This window comes from Diceros bicornis, chromosome 26 (genome assembly GCF_020826845.1).
Source record: "Diceros bicornis minor isolate mBicDic1 chromosome 26, mDicBic1.mat.cur, whole genome shotgun sequence".
NCBI classification, from domain to species: Eukaryota; Metazoa; Chordata; class Mammalia; order Perissodactyla; family Rhinocerotidae; genus Diceros; species Diceros bicornis.
In genome coordinates this window covers 5,698,008-5,710,943 of record NC_080765.1, presented here as the reverse complement: position 1 = coordinate 5,710,943, position 12,936 = coordinate 5,698,008, and the positions used below count along the sequence as shown (strand labels likewise).

The 12,936-nt window shown below is 46.6% G+C and overlaps 1 protein-coding gene across 2 annotated transcripts; it reads right to left on the bottom strand.

Annotated features, from left to right (window-relative positions):
- Positions 1-460: 460 nt before the first annotated feature.
- On the bottom strand, positions 461-12,089 carry ZNF3 (zinc finger protein 3). 2 transcript variants are annotated; one of them, XM_058569187.1, is made up of 6 exons: positions 12,002-12,089; positions 10,670-10,790; positions 7,821-7,947; positions 6,609-6,700; positions 6,231-6,357; positions 461-4,547 (listed from the first exon to the last, which is right to left on the bottom strand). In XM_058569187.1, the coding sequence occupies exons 3-6, from the start codon at positions 7,873-7,875 to the stop codon at positions 3,478-3,480; spliced, it is 1,344 nt and encodes a 447-aa protein (XP_058425170.1). In that variant the 5' UTR covers positions 7,876-7,947; positions 10,670-10,790; positions 12,002-12,089; the 3' UTR covers positions 461-3,477. The 2 variants fall into 2 exon arrangements, with proteins under 2 accessions (XP_058425170.1, XP_058425169.1); XM_058569186.1 differs by lacking the exon at positions 12,002-12,089 and adding an exon at positions 11,607-11,966.
- Positions 12,090-12,936: the final 847 nt, after the last annotated feature.

Below are 12,936 nucleotides of genomic sequence, written 5' to 3'. Positions count from 1 at the left end.
TTTTATTCTATAAGGAAGAAACCACTAAAACTTTCTGATAAAGGAGTGACAAGATGGGTGTAGTGCTTTGGAGAGATTACCTTGAGAGAAAATATATTAATCCATTAGGAGAAGATTTATATAATCCAGGGGAGAAGTAATAAGGACCTGAACTCTAGCATTAGTAGCAATGGAAATGAAGAGGAGGAACTATGGAGGAGATTGTAGTCATAACTGACAGGACACGACAATCGCCTGGATGAGATTTACTCCTCATACATGTCTCCCCACCTCACATTCAAGCCATCTAGGCCATGTGGTCCAGCCTTCTACCAAGTAGAGCCACCCAAAGGAGGTCTTCCATTCTCTGATCTCATTGTCACCTCTCTGGGCAAGTTCAATTCTGTTTCCTCATCTGTAAGATGGAGTTAATACTAACACCTGCCTCACAAACAGGTTGTTGTACACACGTTGTTGTGAGGATTAAATGATTTAATATATAAAAACCACTTTGAAAAGGGCCAGGCAGAGCACATGCTACATGACAGCTACTATTAGTACCATCACTTGGAAATCCCACCGCCTCCATGACCTCAACTCTGAAACTTTTCCCTTTGACAACTATCTCTTATCTTTTCACTCCATGCTTATTGAACCCGCCCAGGACGTGACGCTGGTTAGATGTAGGACAAGAATAATCAAATAAAACTCAGAAGTTTTGACCCTGCGAGGTTTCAGAAATTTCGAGAGGGGCAGTTAACGAGAAAGACGTATCTGGTTTGAAACATGTAATTTGAAACTTTCAGCAGTCCAAGCGTAAATGCCCTGCATTCTGCTCGAGACCCAAGACTGGAGCCTGGGAGAGCTCAGTACCACACACACAGATTTAAAACTCATTTGCATAGTGGCCAGCCCGGTGGCGTAGCGGTTAAATGCACAGGCTCCGCTTTGCCGGCCAGGGTTCGGATCCCGGGTGCGCACCAACGTACCGCTTGTCATGCCATGCTGTGGCGGCATCCCATATAAAGTATAGGAAGATGGACATGGATGCTAGCCCAGGGCCACTCTTCCTCAGCAAAAAGAGGAGGATTGGTGACAGATGTCAGCTCAGGGCTAATCCTCCTCAAAAAAAAAGAAAAAAAGAAAAAAAAACTTATTTACATAGAGGTAATAGTTGAAGCCATGGGAGTAAATGGGTTCCCAGGATAATGGCACAGAGACAAACTCATACTATGACTGAACATCAAGGAATGCTCAGTTTGGGACTGAGAAAAGAGGAATCATTATGGGAAATAGGAATAATCAGGAGAATCAAGTAAATAAAATATTATAGTAGTTCAAAGATATTTAACATTTTTCATGCAATCGCCCTGATCAGTTTCAGGTCCCCCTGAGACGCTCTGAAGGAAGTCAGGAAGCCTTTTTGGGGCGGGGGAGGGGGTTCAGCATCTGGGCAGAGAAGGGGCTGATCCTTCATGTATAGTGACTATTCATCACCTAGCAGTTTTACCTGTTCAAGGGTCTTTTCCGGAGCTCCACAACAGGAACCTCCACATCAGTGGCCATGCTCAGGCCCACCCCAAAATGTCCTGTCCAGAAGCTCCACTCCTTACCACAGATCATCTGTCCTGTAAGACCCAGCGCAAGTTTATCACCTCCTGGAACTTTTCTCTAACTATTCCATTACTATTTCCTCCTTCTCAGCATAAATTTTTAGGCTCTATCCTCAGAAACTATTTTATAGGTCTGATTTGGGGGACAGAAACCTGCATTACTAACAAGCAGCCTAGTGATTCTAATATGGATAGTTTGTGGTCTACACTTTGAGAAAAAAAGTTTACTTGCAAGTATGTGGTGAATCACGTCAAAGAAGAGCCAAAATGCTGAGTTTCATTATAGCTTTAAGAAATTAAAAACATATTAGATGGTCAATCACAATATATGATCCAAAATTTTTCAGAGGCCAGAGTTCCAGACATTTCCTCATCTTCTCCATGACTGTAACATCCTCCCACCAAACCAAGAAATCTAAATACGCCCACTGCTACCCAGCTTTTGTCAGGGACCCTACCAGTAACACCTTTCTAGTTTGAGTTGCTGGTCCTAAGTATCGTACCACAGAATGATACGCAGCACGTAAAATCCTACATGTGTGTATGACGGTGGGAGCAACTGTCTAAACGATTTAGTCTGTGGCAGTATCTAGAGAAATACAATGGAGTCTCGAGGGAAAGAGGTCATGTGTTTGTGACTAAGAGAAAAGGTCTGTCTGTAAAAAAATGTTTTAACTGAAATAAATCTGGCCCCTGCACAGAAACACACTCCATCTCTCCTTCTGAAAAACTATTCTGTTTAATAGTGCACTTCATTTACGCTACAGGATGAGCAGGATTGGGAAAACTCAAGGAGAGGTCACCCCTTCCACTGGGAAAACTCAGGAGCTCCACCTTCACCCAGCAAGGAGCCCTGCCGCCAGGCTCAGGCCAGAGCCTTCCTTCTCTGGGCTTTGCTCTATGTTCGCATTCATACTCTGCTGCTGACGTCAGAGGCGCGGTCAGGGGAGGGCTGGCTGCGGGGCCAGATGTCACAGGTCACAGGTAACATGGGACAGGGCAAGCTGGTTGAACGAGCTCCTTAAAAGCATCCTCAGTAACTAGAGGCTCAGATTAAATCACTTTTCATCACAGGAGTGGTGAGAGAGAGAAGGGAGGAAAGGAAACAGAGGCCAAGGCTAAATGCTTTTGATCCTCTCCCTCATGTCAGACTCACTGATTAGATGGATTTCCCAGTTAGTTCTGTCACAACAGGGAAGGACAATGGGTTTCCCAACAAAATTGCCAGACTGCTGTTGGAAACCTGGTCTTGCTGCTCCAAGAGCCCTAAACGATAGTCACCACAGAAAGCCTCTCTTGGGCTCTTCCCCCCTCTTCAATAAAATAACAAATCCCTCAGGACCAAATTTCCATGACTAATGAAATCATGAAACAAAATAGCACATTCCTTATCAAAACTTAAAGCTGGATTAGGAATAGTGGCTTTGAAATACAGCCTCCATTTCCCCTTCCTAGCAAATAACAGGACCCAGAACATTCTTTCTACTGCCTCCTGTGCTAACTATACTGACTCCACCTAGAGGAATCCTTAGAATCTTATTCCTACTGTGCTTCCATCCCCACCTCGGAAAGAAAGGCTCCCCTGGTGTGAGAAATATGGTCTAGTGCAAATTCCCTTCCAAATGGAAGGTGACTGGTCCCAGAGCTTCCCTCTACTCCCAGCACTTCATCTGCTGCTTGCCTCCTAATTTTTCAAGGCTGCTATCATTCCTGGGGAAACTGACTAGGTTGCTAATCACGGTGCCAGGATGATTGGCCCAATTTGCCCCATTCTCTAAAGTAAAAGGTCTGAGTTGGAAGGGACACATTCTAAGTTGTTCATACTTGTAAGGCAGGAGCTCTTCAGACTCAGCAGAAGTGAGGAAAACAGGTGTGTGGCTCTCTTTCATGTAGACTCTCTGATATTTAATTCAGCAGTAACTCGGAGAGAACTTTTGCTCATTCCCATTCCATTCAAAGGCTTCTCTCCAGTGTGAATTCTCTGATGGCGAACAAGAGCTGAGCTATACCTAAAGGCTTTCCCACACTCACTACATTCATAGGGATTCTCCCCTGTGTGGATTCTTTGATGCTGAATAAGGCCTGAACTATAGGTAAACTTCCCTCCACATTCCATACATTCATAGGGCTTCTCTCCAGTGTGGATTCTCTGGTGCTGATAGAGGTGTGAGCTCTGGCTGAAGGCCTTCCCACACTCGTTACATTCATAGGGCTTCTCTCCAGTGTGGATTCTCTGATGATGAATGAGGGTGGAGCTCCTACTGAAGGCCTTCCCACATTCATTACAAGCATATGGTTTCTCTCCAGTGTGGATTCTCTGATGATGAGTAAGGGTGGAGCTCCAGCTAAAGGTTTTTCCACACTCGTTACATTCATAAGGTTTCTCCCCAGTGTGGATCCTCCGATGCAGAATGAGGGCAGAGCTACAACTGAAGGTCTTCCCACAATCGTTACATTCATAAGGTTTCTCTCCAGTGTGAATTCTCTGATGCTGAATAAGATGTGAGCTCTGGCTGAAGGCCTTCCCACATTCACTACATTCATAGGGTTTTTCCCCAGTGTGGATTCTCTGATGTTGAATAAGGTCTGAAGTTCGATTAAAGCTCTTGCTACATTCATCACACTTATGGGGTCTATCTCCCATAGGAAGTCTCTGATGTGAAATGAGGTTGGAACTCACAGTGAAGCTGTTCCCCAAATCATTATATTTCTCACTTCTCTCTCCCATGGGGCTTAGCTTTTCCTCAACTGTCACTTGATCAAAATCTTGTATCTTCCTATTCAATCTTTCTCCAGAGGAGCTCCCCAGCTGCCCCTTTAGAGTGACTTCTTGTTCATAGGCTTCTTCAAACTTAAGACCCTGAGAAATATCCTTTTGGAGTCTTCCCAATAGCACCCCATGTGATCCCGTATCTTGAGAAATTTCTTGCTTGTGCTCAGTTCTGGTCTCACCATCTGGCACAATACAAAATACAAATGTCACTTGGTCCTTGTGGAAGAATCAAAACCAGAGGACAGGATAATCACCTGAGTAATGTTTACAGGGCTAAAAGCACATGCCTCCTCTCTGCGTGCAGAAAGGCCCGCCCGGGCTGTGTGCAGCTGAGGCAGAATAAGAGAACTGGGTGGAGGAAACAGGGAAGGAGTGAGGCAGAAAGCAAAAAGAGCTGGAAGTACAGAGAAAGCTGGATATGCAAGGAGAGGAAGACAGATCAGGCAAAGGCAGGGAACGAAAACTAGAAGAGAAAGACATGGTGTTTAATGAGGTGACACAGTCCTCAGAGAGGTCAGAGAGTATATATATAACTGGGGACGTGGTGACTACCATAACAGTTGAAGAATGATAGGGGAGAGCAAATACAGAAAACCAAACAGAGACAGGTATTGAGAAAAGTGGGGAAGGTGATGAGAAACAGTAGCAGAGCAGGAAGAAGCAACAATAGTAAGGCCACTAGTAACCCCTAAGCCCCAGGTGAAAAGAACAATCATGTCTACAGTTGAGCCACACATGCCAAATCCATGGAAATGCGCAAAAGACGGAGTTCAGTCTATCTCTGGGCCCTAGGCCTAGAAGGCTACGCTAAAATGTGAGGATATGTCTGACTTCTCTATTGTCACTGCTTTGGGGTTTCTAAAGGGAACTTCAGGCATAGAGGATAAGGGTAAACGGTCTAGAAAGTTAGTTTTTAATTTGTCAATGTTTTAAAAAGTAAAAACAAGGCAATGCGTGTTAAGGACAGAAATAGCTGTTTCTCCCTCACCTGAACAGGACCTCTCTGCTCTCAGTTCCCTTCAAACCCAGGACCCTCGGCTCTTCCTCTCACTCTAGCCCAGAGATCATGTCAAAATTCAGAAACGGGAACCCTGCTCACAGGGAAAGACATGGGACAAGGTTTATCCTGCTCATACTGAGCAGTCCCAGAGCTCAAACCCAGACCCCAAATCTGCAGGGGACAGAAAGGAAATGTACAGGGAGGTCTCATGGGAGTTAGGAAGACCCCCCTGGCAGTGCTCAGAAAAATGTTCTCCCTGAGAGTCAGTGAGAGACGAGGAATTCACAGTCCACAGACTAAAGGTTAAGAAGCTAACTGCTCCCTAAAACCAGCTGCAATTTCTACAAGAGCAGCAGTGGCCCTAGGTCCTGAACAATGCGACAGGTCCCTAGAGGTAATCCAACAGAGATGGGGAGGAGACAGAGTTCCAGAATGTTCACGCATTCAGGGACCCCAATGTGCTAATCTTTTGGAAGTCTCTGAATTATATGTTAAGTCCTAAGAATAATATGAAAAAAACTACCAGACTTGGAGTCAAAAGACCAGGGCTTGAGTTCTGTCACTCACCAGCTACATCACCGTGTGTAAAGCATTTAACACCTCTGACCTCTGTTTCCTCACTTATAAAAGGAGGATAATTCTAGCTACCTCAATTGCTGCGTTACTGTGAAGATTAAATGAGAATCTATATGTGAACACTCTTTATAAACTGCAGGTTATTGTACAAATGGGAGTTACTATTGTTAGAATTTTCTGAGACTCAGTCAATCCTTAGCTAATTATTTTCAGTAACTCAACTGTTACTAGCAAACAAAGAAGTAAAGAAATGCCAAGGGAGTTTTACTGAGAAAGCGTAACTCCTTACCCAGTGAGAACACATTCCCGTAATTCTCCAGCATCACATCCCTATAGAGGTCCCTCTGAGCAGGCTCCAAACGCTTCCACTCCTTCCGGATGAAGTACACAGCAACATCCTCAAATGTCACCAACTCCTGAAACGAGACGTGTTCGCGTGCAATTTCACGGCAAGGGATGCGACTGGCAGTGCCAGAAAAATAACTCCGGATGCGATGGAACAATGCACATTTGAGAAGTGGGGAGAGGAGGAGGTTAGGATAGAGGAAGAGATGGAGGTCCTGATGGAGGGAATCATGGTTTAGGGCACTGAATGCAATGTCACTGCACAAAGAATTTCCACAAACTGGGAAGGAAAAGAAGAAGGATAAAGGGAACTACAGCTCACCTGGGACTTTGCCTTTAGAAGTGCAGCTGCCAGCATCTCATCCCCCAGGCTGTCCTTGTCGGAAAATGCAGGAATTTTTGAGGAGGGAAGAGCTGAAGAACAATAAAAGGGTCCATGAGGGAGTCTATCTCTGGCCTCCTGAGCTACAGGAAACTCATGGGGTCCTGGAACAACCTCAGACCCACTCCCTCTTACATTTCTAAGTTCCTTTCCTCTGCAGCCACGAAAAGTGCTTACAACAGGCACATCTAGTGTGGGTCCATCCTGTCGGAGAGATGTCCAAAGCCCTGTTAATTCTTGCTTCCAATCTGCTCCAGGTCCTTTCCTTTCTCTCCAGTCACTCTACTCTCAATGAACCTAGGGCCACTGTTAGTGATTAGTGTCTTCTTGTCCATTCTCCGAAGCTTGACCAGAAACACAGACTATCCTGTTCATGTCCCTTCAATCATTCTCTCAACTCAAACTCACAACTGCATGAAGCTCTCTTAGACCAGAGGAAGACTAGGAGCTTCACCTCAATCCTGACTGAAGACATAATGCCCATGGCTCTTCTCCTTTTCCTCCATCCCTAGATCAAATCTACACTACAAATGTTTTCTGTTTCTGTGCTTGATCATGTTATCTTTTCCTGTAATTCTTATGTTAACATATTTGTCCCTTAGAGACTCTAAACCCCTAGAGACACTAGATTGTATACAATCACCCAGAGAAAAGAGTCTTTAAATGCTTTTCCTGAGAAGCATGGGAATACCCATTAGGATTGAAACCGGCTCCAAAGTCAGCGGCAATCTATGAAAGCAAAATACAAACAACATTCATGGCTTCCTATACATTTTATCCTTTTGCCTGTGACCTACAAAGCGATTCCCAAGAGCTTTCCTAAGTGCATCTTCCTGAAGAGCACAAAGCAGGACTATGAAGTCAGCTGTTACAAAGTGCCTGGAAAATGGAATTCAGTGATTGTCACAGTTTTCTTAATCCTGCACAAGGAACCCACAGCCCTTAACAAGGCCTCAGCTCTGAAACCTATCAAGCTGTACATTATTATTGTCTTCAATCAGCCTTCCTCACTAGTGAGCCACTGAATGGCAAGCACTGTGCCTTATGCACGCCTGGACTCTAGGGATTAGCCCAGTACCCAGTGAATAAGAGATTTCAACAGATGATTGCTGAATGACTGAAGAAAAGAATGAATGAATCCCTATTCCTTACCACTCTCAAGCAGGGCCTGAGGTTCCTGAGATACACGATCAGTCTGAGTTTCCATGGGTAGGGCTGGAAGCTCTGGTCTCCTATTTGCAGACTTGGCAGGAAGCAGGTGAATGAGAATGAGGAAGTGCTGCAGAAGCAAAAATTCAAGGTTCAAAGACAATAAAAAAAAAAACACCTCCTGAATACAGAAAGAAGGGAACTAGCAGTTCAGTTAGCACCCAAGAAGAGCAAGAGGAAATGCAGCAACTGGAACTAGTCTTTTAGATCCTGGTGAATATAGACACCTACTCCCTGTAATGAGACTACACGAGGACCACAGAGAGGGCCCAAGGTCCTCAACAACATCCCACCTTTAGGTCCCTCAACACACTGAGTGATATTTGTTAACAACAAAAAAAAGGGAACGCTGGTGCCAAATAATATTAACAGAATGAAATACTAAGCAACTATTGAAGTCACAAATATCAGAGTAAAGTGAAAAAGTGTGTACACAAAGATTGCAAAATGTTATGTATCATACCAACTTTAAAGAATATTTGGGATACTGGATAAAACTAACTGTTTAGAGATTAAAAAAAAAACCTCATAAACAACAGAATTAGTAGAAGGAAAATAAACTTCCTTTAGTAGGTTTCTAGCTGTTATATTAAATCTGGGTGCTAACCTTAGAGGAAAGGGGCAATGAAATAGCCCCCAATAACAGAGACCAGAGGAAGTTTCCACGAGATCTCTGCCTCTCATTTTAAAAACTTGGAGAGGGCCGGCCCCGTGGCTTAGCGGTTAAGTGCACGCACTTGGCTGCTGGCGGCCCGGGGTTCGGATCCCGGGCGCGCACCAATGCACCGCTTCTCCGGCCATGCTGAGGCCGCGTCCCACATACAGCAACTAGAAGGATGTGCAGCTATGACGTACAACTATCTACTGGGGCTTTGGGGGAAAAAAATAAATAAATAAAATTATTAAAAAAAAAAAAAAAAAAAAAAACTGGGGCTGGCCCGGTGGCGCAAGCGGTTAAGTGCGCGCACTCCGCTGCGGCGGCCCGGGGTTCGCTGGTTCGGATCCCGGGCACGCACCGACGCACTGCTTGGTAAGACGTGCTGTGGCAGCGTCCCATATAAAGTGGAGGAAGATGGGCACCGATGTTAGCCCAGGGCCCTCTTCCTCAGCAAAAAAAGAGGAGGATTGGCGGATGTTAGCTCAGGGCTGATCTCCTCACAAAAAAAAACTTGGGGAAACAACACCTGTCTTACAGAACTAGGGCAAATGGTTCAGATCTAGTTAATGAAATCAGATAAATTCTTTCTTCTCTTTCTTCTAAGACAGTTTTCTGCTCACAGTCCCAGTCAAAGGTGGGATATGACTGAGGAAGTGGGGCCTTTCTGTGGTCCTGGAGAGTCTCATTATAGGCAGCAAGTGCAGATATTCATGAGGATCTAAAAGGCTGGGAGTTGGGGCCGGCCAGGTAATGCAGTGGTTAAGTGCGTGCGCTCCCCTTTGGCGGCCCAGCGTTTGCAGGTTCAGTTCGAGGGCGCACACCGACGCACCACTTGTCAAGCCACACTGTGGCGGCGTCCCATGGAAAATAGAGGAAAATGAGCACGGATGTTAGCCCAGACCAGTCTTCCTCAGCAAAAAGAGGAGGACTGGCATCAGACGTTAGCTCAGGGCTAGTCTTCCTCAAAAAAAAAAATAATAATAATAATTAAAAGGCTGGGAGCTGTGTTTCCTCTCACTGGTAAGGTAGCAGCAGCCTTCTTTTTATCTCCCTTCTCTCATAATACATTTCCTTGGATCAGAATGTTATGTCCCTAAAGCAGGGACCAATACTTTTTTAAAAACACACGGTTACTTATTACTTCGTTTTTATCCCTACTAATGTCCCTACTCCCCATTTGCTACGACGATCAAAAGAGGTCTGTTCTCTGTGGCTCTAGTGAATAATATACAACATTAGGAGCTAGACTAAGGTTTGGGTCTCAAGTAGAAGTTTCTACTTCACACTTGAATGCTGTAGCAAGAATCAACAGATCTAGATTAGGTGCAGCAGCCACCAGAGCATCTTTACACTTAGACAAGAGCAAAGAAAAAAAACCTTGGACTTTGTCTACCTCTCTCTATCTATTTATTTGCTCATATAACAAACATTTGTTGAGTACCAACTATATTGCAAAGCACTATTGAAAGGAATAAAAAGTCAGGAACACAAAAAGTATTTGCTTCATCATTAGAGACTGTTGCATTCACATAAGGCATAAAAAATGGAGGGGCCCTGTCTGAGAGCCACTGAGAGTTCAGAGAAGTCCAATCTTTGGGCAACAAGGGGGTACAGAATGCCCACCACTAATGCCATTACACAGTGAAAACCACTGAATCAGGTGTGAGCCAGGCCCACCGGCAACCAAGGTGCCACAACTTCTTGTCACCATCACCCTGCCTGCTGGGTCCCTTCAACAATCTCAGAGCCAGTCATCTTTTTGTTCCTATCAAGCAACTTCACAATTTCCAGGACTGTTTATAAGCAGACACCTCCAATAAATCAGCTCTCAGTCCAAACTCTCCTTAGAGAGGAAAGTCAGAGGCTCTGACTCCAGAGGAAAAAAGCCAGACACTCTCCTCACAGCTGGGTTAACCAAAGCTGGAACTCAAAAGCACATTGTTGAGAACAAGTCCCCAGTGTCAGGATCAGTAAACAATGTTTCTCATAGAAAGAAAAATCTCCATTGTGCCCCACAGCTTCAGGTCCAGGCAGGGCCCTTCTCCTGCTCTGCTGCCAACCCCTCTCCCTGGAGCTGTTCCTGGGCACTGAGAAAGATGACCTGGTGGTGAAAGCAAGTCACCGAAAGCTTTACCTGATGGATTCTTTCCTTCCTTCTTTGGAGTTAGTCCCTAGAAGGCTAGAGTAGCAATTACTGGGAATTTAGCAGCCTCTGTTCAAGTTCCTAGGAATTCTGACTTTAGTTGATGCCAATGCTGTATGATTTAAGGAAAAAAAAGAAAAGAAAAAGGAATTTAAAATATTCATGTAAACTTCACCTCTAATCTACATATCTAAATATTCACAGACAAGAATAAGAGAGGACATAGTCTAATAAACACCAATTAAGACCACAACTTGGTACTGGCACTGCACCCCTGGAGAGAGCTGAAAGGGGACCGAAGGTTCTCCAGGTCAACCTTCCCCCAGTGTAAGAATCACCTTCTCAAGTTCCTACGTTCTGTCAGCTAATTTGCTAGATACTCTCAACTACTTCAGCAGGGAGTCTGTTCCACGGCTGCACAGCTCAGCCATTAGAGAGGTCTTCGGATGGTAAGCTGAAAACCTATCCCCCTGGACTTTCACCTCACAGAGGCCTACTGTCCTACGGAGCTTCAAAGAAAGATCTTCTCCTTCCACATAACTGTTCACCAAACACTGGAAACCAAATGATGCCCACTCTCCACAAACTTCTTGGGGAATAACACCTTTCGTTCCTCTAATTATTCCATAGATTTCAGGCTCATCATCCCGCTTATCCTCTGTGGAATTTACGTACGCTCCTCAGAGCATACACACCGGTCTGTGTTCAATCCCACTTCAAAAGCGGATCAAATCAGGGATCTAACACAATTGGAAACGGGAGACAGACACAGCTGTACCACTCCCCGTAAGAGTCTCGGTTTACAGGGCGCCAGCGGGATTATTCCCGGCAGCTGAGTTTGCACTCCCTCCCAGACCTTGTTCTAACTGCGCGGACGTCGTAGCTCTCCTCACGCTCTGATCCTCAGACCCAGCTAAGTAAAACTGACCTCCTCTCTTGAGGCGGGCGCGAGTAACCGTGTTAAGGTGAAATAAAAGCATCTCGGAGAACTAAGTTAGGGTCGCTGTCATCAGCTGTTTTAAAGAGGGACCCCTCCACAGCCATACTGGAACTTTTAAGTGATCGCGCTGGGCGCTGTTTAAGTCACAAAACCAGACCGGAGCCCCTTTCCTCCCCTCCTCGCAGGGCCCCGTTCGGGGGGCGCGGGGGTCCTCCGGGGGAGCGGAGTCAGGGACCGGCTGCGGGAGAGCGAGCGGCGCCTCCCGGCACCCTGCTCCGGGGGGGCCTGGGGACCCCGCGGGCCGCAGCAGCACGGCCACCACCCCCTTCCCCGGCGACCACAGCCTCCGTCTCACCGCGCGCCCCGGGGGCGGCCGGACTCACCCTGGGGGCAAGGACGGGAGACTAGGGGGGACCGGACACAGACCAGGCCCTGCCGGACCCTGTCACAAACCCACACACCAGGGACAGAACAAAGAACGGAAGTTCTCTCCGTTTCGCTTCCGGGTCGGGCCTTTTCACCACCCACCCCCCCACCCCCGGGTCCCCCACGCCCACTTGTTCTCTCTAGGAAAATGGGAGGTCTTCGCCTCGGTGGTTTGCTGACTCAGGGCCTCTGACCCGCGGCCAGGGCGCAGGGCCCCGAGCTGACGCGGCACTCGGGCCTGACGCTCCCGCTCGCCGCGCCCCCTGCTGGCCGGGCCGGGCGGGACGCCGCGCACGCCGCCCTCAGGGCGCATGCTCGGGCGCTGCGGGCCCAAGACGGGGCGGAGGGCGCGTTGCGGGGCGTGGGCACGGTGGTCGTCCTGCCGGCGCTCGGCTCGGGGTCTTCTGCTGGTCGCCGAGGGCCGTGGAGAGCTCACGGCGCCTGAGCGATCCCGGAGGGCTCTTGAAGGATTCATCGATACAAAAAAAATTCACATTTATTTGAAATTGCTTCCAAATTAACCAAGTTTATGCGTCCAGAGTTTTTTGTTTCATGTAAAAATGCGCCCTTTAAATTACTAAAATCTGAAGTAAACGATCCAGCCTTTCAGGGAGTTCACGTGAGGACAAAACCCGTACAAGTGATGAGAGCAGACAAGACCTGGGAAATCCCATTGGTGTGACTAATGTGTGAAACTCTTGAGGGCAGGGGCGGCGACTCTTCGCGGTTCACTCACGTGCACTCACTGTTACGTCCTCACACGAGAAATCCTGTAAGTGTCCGAATTAAATCCTTACAGATTATATACAAAAGGAAATCTTGTGATCCTGAGTAACCAAGGCCCTCCTGAGTCCCTTATAGGCCCACCTGGCATTTTATCCCAATTTTTACC